The 13,697-nt window shown below is 47.5% G+C and overlaps 5 protein-coding genes across 5 annotated transcripts; 1 reads left to right on the top strand and 4 right to left on the bottom strand.

Moving 5' to 3' along the window:
* Positions 1-476: 476 nt before the first annotated feature.
* Positions 477-1,723, bottom strand: N7503_005634 (uncharacterized protein; the record flags this gene model as incomplete). The annotated part of the gene is made up of 2 exons (XM_057065181.1): positions 477-1,248; positions 1,311-1,723. 2 exons carry the CDS (start codon positions 1,721-1,723, stop codon positions 477-479), a joined length of 1,185 nt encoding a protein of 394 aa, XP_056922924.1.
* A 3,003-nt stretch (positions 1,724-4,726) lies between these two features.
* On the bottom strand, positions 4,727-5,425 carry N7503_005633 (DUF4452 domain-containing protein; the record flags this gene model as incomplete). Its single annotated transcript, XM_057065180.1, has 2 exons — positions 4,727-5,035; positions 5,153-5,425. The coding sequence occupies 2 exons, from the start codon at positions 5,423-5,425 to the stop codon at positions 4,727-4,729; spliced, it is 582 nt and encodes a 193-aa protein (XP_056922923.1).
* Positions 5,426-7,793: 2,368 nt separating this feature from the next.
* On the bottom strand, positions 7,794-8,815 carry ssn8 (cyclin-dependent protein serine/threonine kinase regulator SSN8; the record flags this gene model as incomplete). Its single annotated transcript, XM_057065179.1, has 3 exons — positions 7,794-8,335; positions 8,396-8,605; positions 8,656-8,815. 3 exons carry the CDS (start codon positions 8,813-8,815, stop codon positions 7,794-7,796), a joined length of 912 nt encoding a protein of 303 aa, XP_056922922.1.
* Positions 8,816-9,168: 353 nt separating this feature from the next.
* On the top strand, positions 9,169-11,381 carry N7503_005631 (calcium-binding mitochondrial carrier protein; the record flags this gene model as incomplete). Its single annotated transcript, XM_057065178.1, has 8 exons — positions 9,169-9,298; positions 9,353-9,433; positions 9,517-9,724; positions 9,839-10,455; positions 10,509-10,570; positions 10,622-10,725; positions 10,776-10,808; positions 10,862-11,381. 8 exons carry the CDS (start codon positions 9,169-9,171, stop codon positions 11,379-11,381), a joined length of 1,755 nt encoding a protein of 584 aa, XP_056922921.1.
* A 702-nt stretch (positions 11,382-12,083) lies between these two features.
* Positions 12,084-13,340, bottom strand: N7503_005630 (glutathione S-transferase family protein; the record flags this gene model as incomplete). The annotated part of the gene is made up of 5 exons (XM_057065177.1): positions 12,084-12,659; positions 12,715-12,893; positions 12,954-13,040; positions 13,095-13,263; positions 13,335-13,340. The coding sequence occupies 5 exons, from the start codon at positions 13,338-13,340 to the stop codon at positions 12,084-12,086; spliced, it is 1,017 nt and encodes a 338-aa protein (XP_056922920.1).
* Positions 13,341-13,697: the final 357 nt, after the last annotated feature.

Genomic DNA, 13,697 nt, shown 5'->3' with positions numbered 1-13,697 from the left:
TGACTACTATAATGCTTTACTGTGTTACATATGCAGTGTCGTTCATGAACGCTTCTTTGCGGGGGATCGACGCTGTCAAGCCTACTGTACATATATCATGCAATATGGGCTGTCCATGAACCATGACATCATGGATTATATGGCGCAAAAACGGATATTTGATTTGCGATCTAATATTATGGAAGTGTTGAACTGGTTTGCATGTGATGTTTCGTTTGTCTAGCATCAAATCGTTTTAGGAAGGCTCGTTTTCCGAGTACTAGACCATTTCTTCTATCTATTCTTCGTGCCCTTATTTCCATCTCATTCCCATCCCTGCAAGCCGTTTATCCTAGCCACAAGACATTATACAAATGAGTAGCACTGGGGTACGAGCCAAGAATGAATATTTAAATGAGACTTGTGTACTTGATTGTAAGGTGTTAATATATTCTTCAGTAGCAAGAGCGTGATCTCTCAAGTGGTTCTCAAGTAGATTACTCTCCCTTCTGCTTGGCTTGGTCATTTGCATTAGCACCAGGCTCGGCGCCCCGGAAAAAAGATTGTATACTCTCATCCGACATTCTGCCAAGCGCCTGATATGAGCTATCGCCAGACTTCACGCGCTTCGCAGATATAAGATCTTCGAGGGTAGTGACAATAGCTTGCCGGCTGTTGTCACCAGTGCTGATGTCCTCAAAGTAGTGAGTTCGGGGTCGATTCGCTTCTTCCTCAGCTTGCTTGCAGAATGCCAATAGGTCTTCAGTACCGCTTAATTCTTCCCTGAAATCTTGTTCTGCAGATGTCTGCTCCTCAGCCACGTTAGGCAGGTAGCGTTGTTGTCCCTGCATATTTTGACCAACTCCATACATATGCTGGAGCAGCCGTAGTTTCCAACTCGTAATTTCCTTCTGTGCAGAATTGAGCCCTTCCGCATTGATCAACCATGATAGGGTAGGAGCCGCAGACAAAGGCGTATGACTGAAAGGCCTCGAGGATTGTCCTACATCACCCAATAGACTAGGTCGAGCCTGGTCTATAAACCCAAGGAACTGCTCACAGATATCCAAGCTCTTTTGTGTGCTGTTCTTTTCATCCTCCATCATTTGGATTTCGGCTGTTCCAGCACCGGAAACCACAGAGCCTTGAGAGCATGCGGTTTGTAGTCGTGCCCGGATATCATGCAAATGACTTTCTAGATCATATTTTGTATTCTCGATGAGTTCTTTATATTCCTCGAGTACAAGCCTCGTAGTCTTTGTTGTGCGCCTTGAGATATCATATTAGGCTAACCAGAAGACAACCGACAAGGATTGCAAATAGGCACTTACAAGTTTGCATATGCAAGGGCAATTGAAATGGTTGATTTATACCCCGCCAACATGTTCTTGAAACCGGAAATGTCTTCTCCCATATATCTCAATTTGACCCAGTCTCTTCTACTACTTCGGTCTTCAGTAGAATGTGAGGTGCATCTCCTGATAAGGGTATTGAACTCCTCACAAGCATTATTGCACCGCTTGAGAGGCTGTTCAAGCGATGCGAGATCGACATCGAGATTACCGGTCGATTCTTGGAGAGCCTGAAGCACTCCCTGAAGAGCTTCTAATTCTTGGCGAAGCTCACGAATCACCTTGTCCCGCGATTGCAGGCTTTGAACTGTTTGGTAAAGGACTATAGAAGACTGGAGAGCAAGTGTCACGAAGGTCGCGATAGCTGATGCAGTACCGACCACCTCCGCCATATTTAACTGCCGTTGTGCGAGTTTCTGAGATTGCAACAGGAGGATCAAAAATCAACACGGCCATTTGCTTTCCAGTGATATACGCGGGGAGCAGAGAATTCGAGGTTGGTAGAAGATTGCGGGCAAGCAATAGTTAGTTGGCGGGGCAAATTCCGTATTTAGTCAGCGCATGGCTGAGAAGAGCATTGACGCCCAAGCATGTTAGATTCAAATGGCGCGCGCTTGCTCCTCCACCATAATTCGCTACTTGCGCACATGCAGATGCCACTAGACGCAAAATATCCATATATTTTTGAACAATGGATGAGGGACCGGCAAAGATATCATCCCAGACCTTGAGTGCAAAGCTGAAACTCCCGTGGCGCTCCCAGAGATAGGAGCGCCAAATATCATGCTTGCCTACTCTTTGTAGTGGAACTTCGATCAATATGATCAAATAATTACTTGTGAGGACACATCTAGGATTGATGTATTCCTCGGTATTTTTGTACAGTACGTGTTGTCAGATTGCTCACGCCGCCTGGCGCGCCGCCGTAGTACTTTAGATATACTGTGGCTAGTAATCAAATCCCTAGGTCAGTTCGCAAAATATTTAGGCCCATTACTTCAACTGAGATTCAACGTCCTATTACAGCATTTACTGGGGACTAGATACCGCCTGACGCTAATCTCAACATTGGGGATATTGTCCTCACAAAAGTAAAATCGAAAGAGTTTGATTGACTCCGCTGGATCCCAAACAATGATTACCGGTGATGGTGGCGGCGCACTCTACTCCAGCTCCCCTCTCGGTCAGTGCTTCAGCTGTATTCATAATGGCTCTTATGCTCATGGATTCTACGGGGTGCTAATGGTAACGATGCTCATTGTTTCCCTTGTGGTTCGAGAGCATGTAAGATAACGCTTCAAGCCGGATTATACAACATTCAATCCTTAGTAAGAGAAGGCGACTGTATCACTCCTCAGCGACCTTCCTATTTTTTAGTAGCTTAGTGTGAATAAGTAGGTACCTGCATGTGAGTATGTCCTCGATAAGATTACTGGGATTTGGGATGTTCAATCTCAGATGTTCTTTGAGAATTGTTTCTGGTTTTCACAGGGTGCAGGCAACTGATCAATATGCTCGCGAAATACTACGACTCTGACTCCAGGAATATGGATTTAGGTATGTGGAGAAATTTCTCAAACTGTTAGTCGACTTAATGCTCTCCTAATGGTAGTGAAATCTTGCATTGGAGAGGCATGCCGAGATCCATGGAAACAATTCACATTAATCTTTCGACGCTTATCAGATGGCCTTGAGCCAATCATATGGCATTTTTATAAGATGCAGCGAAAGTTAGCTTGATATGATGTGAGCATGGTGCGTCGGAAGATGCGCAGACGGGATAATGCGTTCGGAGGAGGCGATATTCTCAGATATCAGCAGCCGATGGGGATTGACCCGGATTGGAATATCTGAATGTGGTGATTGATATGAATCAATCTGTTTATTACCGCATGTAAGGGTTTGGAAATACCAAGTGAGGAGATTGCAATCTGGAAGGGCGAACAGGATTCGAAGAATATGGACATATGTGGAACCCAACAGGTTGCCACTTCGTCTAAAAGATCGAGACCGAACTGATCTTCCCTTGATCCGGAGTTTCGTCGTCATAGGAATATCAATTCCTACAGTAGATAACAGATCATTCCACTTCGCCCCTTTGACAATGCGGAGTTAGGGGTGACATCATGTCATATAGAAACATGACGTACAATGTCGTTTTCAGGGGAGTATGAAGGATTCATACCATCCCCTAGCGCTATCAAGGTAGATATCCAGGATTACAAGAATGTATAGAGAAGAGATTAACATCGATTTATCCAGGAATTATCAGCTGTAGGACAATTGAAAATATGAACAAAAGAGATGCATTTGAAATGACAGTGTGCAAGAAATAAAGAGATCATATAGCGTAACTCCCCGGGAGTTGGAGTTCAACGCAAAAACAAGAAGCGAAGGATAGAAAAACCAAAAAGCCATTTTCAAACGCATATGGTCTATGACTCGCCCAACCCGCGAGAGACCCCCAGGATATCGATCTCAAATGAAAAACAACTCCGCATCCCATGGTTTCGCATCCCAACCAGCCACTGGCAGGAAGCAATGAGTATCGCGTATCAACCATCCCCAAACCGATATACAGGAACCAAGATAAAAAGAGATGTGCAAACCAGCAATAAAAACAAAAAAAACAAACCCAGGTATTTCAACAGTGCCCAAGCAATGCAGACGTGTATCGTTTCCGCCTCTAGATCCTTGAAAAAATGTGATATCCATCCCGCCCAAGAGAAAAATAACCCCAGTGAAAAAAAACAAATCCAAAGAAGCAAGAAGTCGTCGAATAAGTCACAGCGTAGGTGAGTAGGGCCCAAGAAAATATGCTTTGCAAGCAACCCTTCTCCCTGAAAGAAAGAAAAACTTCAACTCCTGTCCCCAGGGACATGCACGTCGAGAAAAAAAGCAAGTCACCACACATTCTATACATCATCGGTGGCCCAACCGAAAGACACATAGGCCAAAGAAAATAGTCCCTCCGGAGAGACGTGATCGTTTGGAAAAACAAAAGAAGAGATGCAAGGAATCAAAATCGCAGGCGCCGTCGCTCGCAACAAGCTAAAAGCATCACAAAGGATCTAAGATGCATGGCGAAAGAGTCGTAAATCGGCGGATGGTCCAGAAGCCTGGTATATACAAAGCCAGATTTTGTCGAGTTTTTGATTTTTTTTAAGCAAGGTTTTGGTTGTTTCGCCGTTCGTAAGATTTTTTTTCCGATGTGAGTCGTGTCGAATGCAAATAGTCGTATCGGACAAATATGCGATAAAAGGGATAAAAAGTAATTAAGACCTGCGATTAGGGGGACCCGATGATGCAGATAGACGCAGGTGACGTGCAATAGAACATGCCGCTAGGGCAGAAGGGGGCGCAAGCGCCGCGTATTTTCAATGGAACCAACGTCCTCACCATCGGCGCTGAGCCTGCATGGCCATCGCGGGGGAGATGGACGACGGTGGGCTGGCCAAGGACATTCCAGTGTTGGGGTTGACGATAGGAATAACCTTGCGGGTCCGGCTGGCAGGTTGCTGTTGGTAGTTGAGGTGATTAGGGTTGGCGACTCCGTGAACGTAAGAGTTGGCGGAAGCTGGAGAGAGGGAGATGGCGGGAGTGACCTGCTGCACTGGCTGGATCTGGTGCTGCAGTGGCGAAGTATCGGGGGAGCCACTAGACAGAGAAGAGCGGTCGGAACCAGCGGAGTGGATGGAGTGCAACTGGAAAATAGTTAATTCAGGCTGTTCGGATGATTCTCATCCCGGTCCACAACCAAGGAAGGAGAGGAACAATAGGGGGAAAAGCATCGGACGGATTCCGATCATAAGAAAACATACATCTTCATCAGTCAGAAGGTTGGGGCAGAACTCCAAGTCATCATCGAGATCAAAAGACCGACCGGCCTCGAAACGAGCCCGGAAGGCAGTGACGGCGGGAGCCTCGGCCAACTCCCGCATGCTCTTGACACCTCGGAACTGACGCTGGGCATTCTGGGTAGCCATCTTAGGAGCACGACGAGACCGGCCGTGGTGGTTATTTGATGGCATGTGAGCACCGTGGTGTGCGTGGTGTTGTTGTTGCTGGTGGTGGGTGTACATGAAGGCAGACATGGTGAAAGTAATTGACAATGGTGGTAATCCAGCACCCAAGTATAATCAAAGATGGTATATAAGTTGAGGAGGAAAGAAGAAAAGAAATTGGCGAACGATATTGGTTTGGGGGGAAAAAAGAAGAAAGTAGTGAAGAACTGATGGAAAGGTGTGTGGGAAGGAGAAGAGAAAAAAGAGGGGTGTTATGGGGCTGAGACTCAGAAGGGTGAGGTATGGTCATGTATTGTCACTGGCAGCCACAGAGCAAGGGCTGCAACGTGCGAATCAACGTGATGAATGATGAAATTTATGAAAGATTGGTATGGGCGGTGACACCACCTTGTTGGTGGACACACGGCGCTAGCGAGGGTCACGCACCAACGAAGGTGGCGAGGAACGAGGATTGCCGCCAATGAGCATCGACTGGGTTAACTCTATTGACTCCACTCTCCAAATGCCGGATCAATTACTGGTATAATTGGGTAAAACGTGACGTCGACGACCAATGAAGACTAAGCCGCATTAAGGAAAAGAGTGACGAGATCTACTTTGTTTCCCCTTTGTGTTGGTACCGTACACCTCCACACTCGGTAACTTTCTGGAATTTCATTCACTGTAGGGCTTTCGAACAATGCTCCATATCTTCAATCTCCACTCCATTCTCACCAACCACCCCTATTCTTCTCCCATTTGTCCGGATGCGAATCCCTGCACTCTGATGCTTTGCATTTGACAGCCTTGTGGAGGTTGGGGATTGGGGTAATCTGTGCTAATCTAGTTCCGATTTTCTGTTCTGCACAGCCTGTTCGACCAGGCACAAGTCGGTTGTGGCTGCGGATCGGCGATCGACAATTTTGGGGACATTCCCCAATTCTTCGACCTGCAGCGCCTTGACCACCGAACAGAACTTTTCTCTTCCCAACTTATTAGCTGCAGGTGGTCTTCTTCGTTATTGGTGGCCCCGAGATCTGACCTGATCCATCGCCTTCCCGATCTCCCGAAACGGATAAGCCCACGTCTACGGGATCCGGACTAGGAATAGCATCGAAGGAAAAGAAATTGTAATTTATTTTCCTAGTAAGCGCTATGAGGACCGTTTGGGTAGTATCTTCCTCTACTCTGCGACCCAACCGACTCCGGTCGGACACTTGTCACTGCAGGGTTCCACATCATCGTGGCGCCGAATAAGGATTCTTCTTTGGTCTTTGGGTTTCATGTCTTCACATCTCCATACGGAGCGATGTAGGTCTAAGGGGTACTCCTGAGGGATGCGAGCGCCTACTGCAACAAATTCCATCCCCGTCTCAGATAGACTCTGACTCGAAATAGATACGCGGGTACTCTGCTGTCCCGTGCACCGGATGCCCCGGTCGCCGGAACACTTTAAATTCCAACTCACCGCTTCTTTGAAAGGCAATGAATTGGCCACACGTTAATCTCGTATGATGATTCGAAATACGACATGATATAACGCACGGGCGCAATGGCCAGGTGGAGGTCCCGTTACGAAGCTTGAATCATGCAGCTGACAGATCGAAACCCATGCGTGCATGACATGATAGCCCCTGGGCTCGGTTCGATCTTAACTGCAGGTATCTTACCAGTGAGGGGGGAGCTTGGTCCTTCCCCAAGGCCACGCAAGGGACTGTAATCAGTCTGGTTGGCCCGGGCGGTTTCCAAGTGGCCTTGTTTACTCGACGCCGGTTCGGAAATTGTTTGACTAGGTGGGATGTCAATGCTAATGCGGGGGTTACGAGGTTATGGCGTAAGACAAGTAGCTCTCATAGTAGTAACAAATGTGAGGACCACGGCATGTTCCATTCTGCTTCGGACGAACTCGAGTTGTGTTACTCCGTGTAACCTGGCCGACCGCGGCGACGCCGATGTTAGCGCTTCACTGCCACTTGGTTTCTCGGTGGCACCTCGAGTCTCATGGCCAGACCGAGTGCTCAAAATATAATCTTCGTATGAAATAATCTAAGGGACCCGATAGAGCTAATGCTTTGTTGCTGAACGACTAAACCTGAGGAATGTCGCCGGACTAGGACGTTCCGAGGTTCCCGCTCAACAAAGCGCAGTATAGATTGATAAGAGGTTCACAGCCACAGCCACATGGATCACACAGCCTTCGAATCCAGATTCATAGACATCAGTTCCAGGTCGCCATAGCCTCATCTATGATTTGGAAGTGCTTAGAAATGACAGCCCCGAGCCGATCATAGTGTAGACGTGCGTCGGATTGCAAGTATAATGTGATGAACCGCTAACATACAAAATATGTCAATGCAACATTTATGGGGATGAATGTAGCCGACATGAATGACCTTAACTCCTAATAACCAAATGCTCATGCTGTACCATAAAAGAAATAGAACACCCCGTAGATCCGTTATTTATCCAAGTTCTTCGTCTTGACCATGCGTCCAATCAGTTCCTTACAATTCTTCTCGCTGTACTGCTCCCACACCTCATATAATGAGAGCAGTTCCTGCGTACATTCAATAACGGCCTTGATGTCCACTTCGCTCTCAGCCAGCCAGAGAACCAACTTCTGAATGCGAGGAGGACCATGGCCAGTCTTATCTGATAGAGCTGCGAGCATATTCATCCCATTTCCATCTCGCATGGCACCGGACAAGGTCGACTGGGCCGACCCGCCAAAGTTACTAGAGTGCGCGGGTTTGAAAACAACTGAAATAATGATGGCCATGATGGCAATTATGTGTGGTGGATGCAGAAGCGGAAGATCGGTCAGATAGTGATCGTTTATCACAGACCAGGCTAGTGCAACCTCATCAGAGCTGAGAGGTAGCTCGTCTTGCAGCTCTGTTAAGGTTCGGTACGGGTGGTGCACAATGAGTTGAGAACTCATCTCGGAGATGAGTGCAAATTCGCACTCTCCCAGCTTGGCAACATCTGGAGTAATGAATTCTGCGAAAATGATCAGCATGGGCTTGGCTTTCATTGGCGAATTAGAATGATATATCGCACCTGGCCAGAGTCCGCGGGCCTCTCCGACCACGAAGCGGATGTGCTGGGGGCACTCTTCCATCTTGCAGGCCAAATAGAAGGCCGTGGTAAGCACAAGATACGGGTTTGTTTGACGGATTTCATTCTTGGTATAGAACCGCTTAAGATAGACTTGAGCTGTAGCAATGGCTTGTTGTCGGGTGGACATGCGTTTCCCCAGCTTGATGAGCTCTGAGGATGAATTAGCATATATTATTAAAGCAGAGCAACAGTAATCTCACGTTGATTGCAATAAATGTTCAACAGGCGCTGATCCGGCAGCGGGAACTGTGAATGGGAGACCTTATCTTGCTCACGTAGTTTCTCCCGAATATCGGCAAGTCTCTCTCGTGAGAACAGCCAATGACGACGCTGAGTCGAGGCCCAATAGTTGGCGGCCATGATAGAACATGGGATGTTAATTCATTTAGTCATTCATGGTGTTTAGGGGTTTCACGGTTAGATTGAAGTCATCTTGGATAAGGCCAGAGTGAAGCTGGCCCAATCGGGTTTAGGGTCCAACCCTGGTCCCGTGCTCGGTGATGGCGTCAAGCGTTGAACTTGGAGCAATGATCGGGCCCCGATTAATCATTCACCTCTCAACCCCACTCCGCCAACTGTCAACCTTCGAGCTTTTCACGATCTTCAAAGGGTGACCGGTTTACTACGACTCCTCACGTCACGAATCACTCCTACCTCAGAATATGCTCCCTTGAATGATGCCGGGTGCTCGATAACAATTTCCCTCCCGAAATATGGCACCCGGCGAGTCGAAAGATGAGCGCGACGAACGAGTTGCTCGGCTCTGGAAAACGTTGGATACGCGCAAAGAGGGCCACATCGATCTTAACGGCCTGAAGAAAGGGCTGAAGAAGATCGACCACCGTGAGTTGTTGACCCGAAATGATGCCGAAAGCTTCCGACTGACGCGGTCTGTAGCCTTGAAAAATGCAGATGGCATGCTCCGCAGCATCTTGCGCGAAGTTGATACCAACGGCGATGGCCGCATAGACTATGACGGTATGATTTCTTTTTGACAAGTTTGGGCTGCGCCGCTGGCGCTTACGCGCTGTCTATTTGGACCCTCCTAATCCTTGCTCCAGAGTTCCAAGCTTTCATCAACCAGACCGAGTCGGGCCTATGGCAGATGTTCCAGAGCATCGATCACAACCACAACGGAGAAATCGACAAAACTGAGCTGCGCAATGCGTTTTCGAAATCGGGCGTGACGGTATCGACTTCGAATCTAGACGAATTTTTCGCAGACGTGGACAAAAACAATGACGGGGTGATCTCTTACGCGGAATGGAGGTTCGAACACCCACCTTTTACAGCTCTAATTCACTGATCCCTTTCACTACTCCTGACCAAGTGGATACTCTACTGAATCACGTTGCGACTAACATGTATACTTTTTTGTTTCAGGGACTTCCTTCTCTTCCTACCACTCCAATCTCCCGCCGACCTTCACGCTGTTCTATCTTACTACACTGCTACGGGCAATCTAAACCCGGAAGGAGATGTGCACATCAATGACCTGCAGGGTTTAGGTACAGACCTCTCATTTCTTAACTATCTTCCTGTCGCCAAGACCCTCTTGTACCATTTCCTTTCCCTGCCTATCCTGGCCTCCCTCCTTTCGTCAGCCGACGCGCAAACCAGCCCAGCCGCAGAGTTGTCACCAATCCTCGGGAAGGACTTGGCTTTGTCAGACGCTGACTTAGAGCTGGAGTGGCTGCCCATTCCCAAGACTACCGCCATGTGGATGTCGTTCAGCTATTATAAACGGAGATTGACCGAGAATACCCCCAAATTAGGTTACTTCGTTGCAGGCGGTATCGCTGGCGTTGTGTCCAGGACGGCCACTGCGCCTCTTGACCGTCTCAAAGTTTATCTCATTGCCAAGACTGGTGTAACGAAACACGCTGTCCGCGCCGCAAAAGATGGTGCCCCCCTGGCTGCCGCGGGGACCGCTTCGAAAACTCTGGTCGTTGCGCTGAAGGAACTCTGGAAAGCCGGTGGAATTCGCAGCTTGTTTGCAGGTTCGTTAATCTTTTTGTAGATTCTTCTGAGTGACAGCTCTAATATCGTATAGGAAATGGCTTGAATGTTGTGAAGGTCATGCCAGAGTCTGCCATCAAGTTTGGAGCTTACGAGGTAATTTCATTTCTTCCTTGAAAAGAGATATACAGAGCTAATATGATATAGTCCGCCAAACGTGCCTTTGCCCAATTCGAAGGCCATGACGATCCCAAGCGACTCAGACCAACCTCGCAATTTTTGTCCGGTGGTATTGGTGGAATGGTAGCTCAGTATGGTTTGCTCTCATTTACTAAAAGTCAAATTTCTAACCGTTTTATAGATGCTTCGTTTACCCGCTTGATACTTTGAAATTGTGAGTACCCTTCGTCGGACCCATGGTGAACTTACCACTAATGACCGCAATAGCCGCATGCAATGTTCAACCGTCGAAGGTGGTTTGAAGGGAAATAAGCTTATCGCCGCAACTGCGAGAAAAGTTTGGAACGCCAATGGATTGTTCGGGTTCTTCCGCGGTCTCCCTCTTGGTCTGATCGGCATGTTTCCGTATGCGGCAATTGATCTTACAACCTTTGAATACCTCAAACGAGCTCTCCTTGCCCGACAAGCACGTTTGAACAACTGTCACGAAGATGACATACCTCTCAACAACTTCGTCACTGGCGCCATCGGAGCTCTCAGTGGAGGTCTGAGTGCCTCAGTCGTTTATCCGCTGAACGTTCTCCGTACCCGACTACAAGCCCAAGGCACCGTCTTACATCCTGCTACCTACAACGGCATTGGTGATGTTCTACGCAGAACTCTCGAAACCGAGGGGCCCCGCGGTCTCTACAAGGGACTCACCCCTAACCTCCTCAAAGTCGCACCGGCAGTGTCCATCAGCTACGTGGTCTACGAGAACTCGAAGCGATTCCTCGCCTTAAAATGAGCGACAATCTTGTACCACCACTGCTCTAAACCTGCAACCCAGGTCTCCTAATCCTCCACCGCTCTCGCCCCCTCATCCCTCGACTCCGTTCTGTTTCTCAACTTCTCCCAGTCTCTGATTTAGAGCCATTTGATCCAAGATACCCCTCCAAAAGGTCAACATACAGCGTGGCACGGTTCTGTGTGCCTGCCCCGCACATCTCATTTTGATTTTGCTTCTGAATTTTTCTCTGGCTTCTAGCCCATTGGAACCTATCGTCTGAACATTTGCATTTGCTTTCGGCCTCAATTTTTGTTCTCTGAACATGTCACCTCAACAGAGGTTCTCACCTGCAGCTAAATTGGGGTAACCCCATTCACCAAACATAAGCATGGCAAGGCGTCGAGGCATGTGGATTCAATGCAATACCACGGGTTATTTTTATTTTTATTTGTCCTTCCATTCTGTTCTACTGTGTCAATATTGAAGATTCAATCCCACCATCCAGTCATCCCACTAGCTTTGGGTCAACTAGAAAGGTCAGATAGAGGTCATACATAATACAATTCCATCTATGGATGGATCTAGCGCGTGAAGTAGCCTGTCTTTTGTAGCACCGTACTTTGCTCATAACATGGCAGCAATTCATCATTGATACCTGTAGATATAATTTTTTTTGGATTAATCCAGCATAAATTTCAATTAAGACCTAAACTAAGACCACTAAGCCCCCTTCACAGCATTGACCTCTTCATCCTTAGGCAAAACATCCGGCACGGGTCCAACAGGCGTAATAGCAAACTGATTGATCTGCTTATGACTCTTCGTATAATGCTTCTTAATATGCTCGAAATTCGTTGTATCCCGGAAAGCCGGCAAATCCCAATACAGACCTCTCACCCAGCGATGAATAGCCGGGTATCCAGAACGAATATCCCGAAAATTACACTTAAAGTGCTGCACATACACAGGATCAAATCGGATGATAGTAGTAAACAGCCGGATATCAGCTTCGGTAACGGTGTCCCCGAAGAAGAATGGCGAGACGGATGCCTGCGAGGCGAGGTGGGACTCGACCTTGTCTAGGGAGCTGAAGAGGGTCGTGACGGCTTTCTCATAAGCTTCTTGGGTGGTTGCGAATCCGGATTTGTAGACGCCGTTGTTGACGTCATTGTAGATCCATTCGTTGCTTGAATCGATCTTTTCGCGTAGATTTGTTGGGTAGAGATCTAGCTTTTTGTAGGTCTCTGGGAGGAGATCATCAAATTCGTAGTAAAGCATGCGGATGATTTCAGCGCTCTGGGGTTTGTAAGTATGTGGTTTTGAGAAGACAAGTATGTTTGATGTAATTCACCTCATTGCTGACGATTTGCTTGGTCTTTTTGTCGAAAAGGACGGGGACTGTGAACCGTCCTGCGTAGTCTGGGTCGTTGGAGAAGTAGACCTCGCGAATATGGGTATACTCTGGGTGCAATGGATCGGGGATGGTATTTTCACCGGGAATATCTTCGTCCGGAGTAGCAAAGCGCCATCCTGTTTTGCTGGTTAATATAGGTGTAATGAAGCATTAGAACAAGCTTCACTATAACTTACCCTTTTCACCCATGTGCCAGTGCACAGACGAAAAGGAAATGAAATCCTCAAGACCCTTCAGCTTACGGGTAATTAAAGTCCGGTGAGCTTTGAAATATTAGCACCAGAATTGAGGGTCATGAGTTGGTCAATTTTTCTTACCCCAAGGACAGGCATATGAGACATAGAGATGGTAACGGCCCTTCTCTGGCGGGAACTGCGCGCCGGCCTCACGCGAGATGAAGCTGCGGAAGGCAGATTGCTGACGCTTGAACTCGCCCGACTTGTCATTGGGGTTCACCCAATCGGTGATTTTTCCAGAGTTTCCGGTCTGATTATAGTGTTAGAATGTCAAGAGTCATTAGGTAATAGAACTACTAGGGATGTATGAGGTTCTCGTACAGCCATAGTTCGTGATATTGCGGAAAAGCACGGATTGCAAGTTGTGAAGTACCCCGTGCGGATGATTGTAGGTCGCGAAAAAGATTGCAACGCTGGTGAGCGAAGGAACTTCGAGAACATCAGCAGAATAGTGAGCTTTATAGCCACTAAAATCGAGAGGAATACGAGAGAGAAAATGGAAGAGCTGCGGGGATGACGTCTAGATGCTTACTCAGCTCTTATCGGTCAGCTTTGACAAAGCATCAACTCATCGGAAAATAATCTATCACGAAATCATTTGGAAGCAAATGTAGCAAAAGTGGAATTTGATGGAATTCTAGGGCTCATTGACAAATCGTTAAGTCTACGTCTGCTTCTTCCTCT

Source organism: Penicillium pulvis, assembly GCF_028828015.1.
Source record: "Penicillium pulvis strain IBT 33274 chromosome Unknown contig_23_segment0_segment0, whole genome shotgun sequence".
NCBI classification, from domain to species: Eukaryota; Fungi; Ascomycota; class Eurotiomycetes; order Eurotiales; family Aspergillaceae; genus Penicillium; species Penicillium pulvis.
The sequence above is the reverse complement of the archived record's forward strand: the minus strand, read 5'-3'. Positions and strand labels throughout refer to the sequence as shown.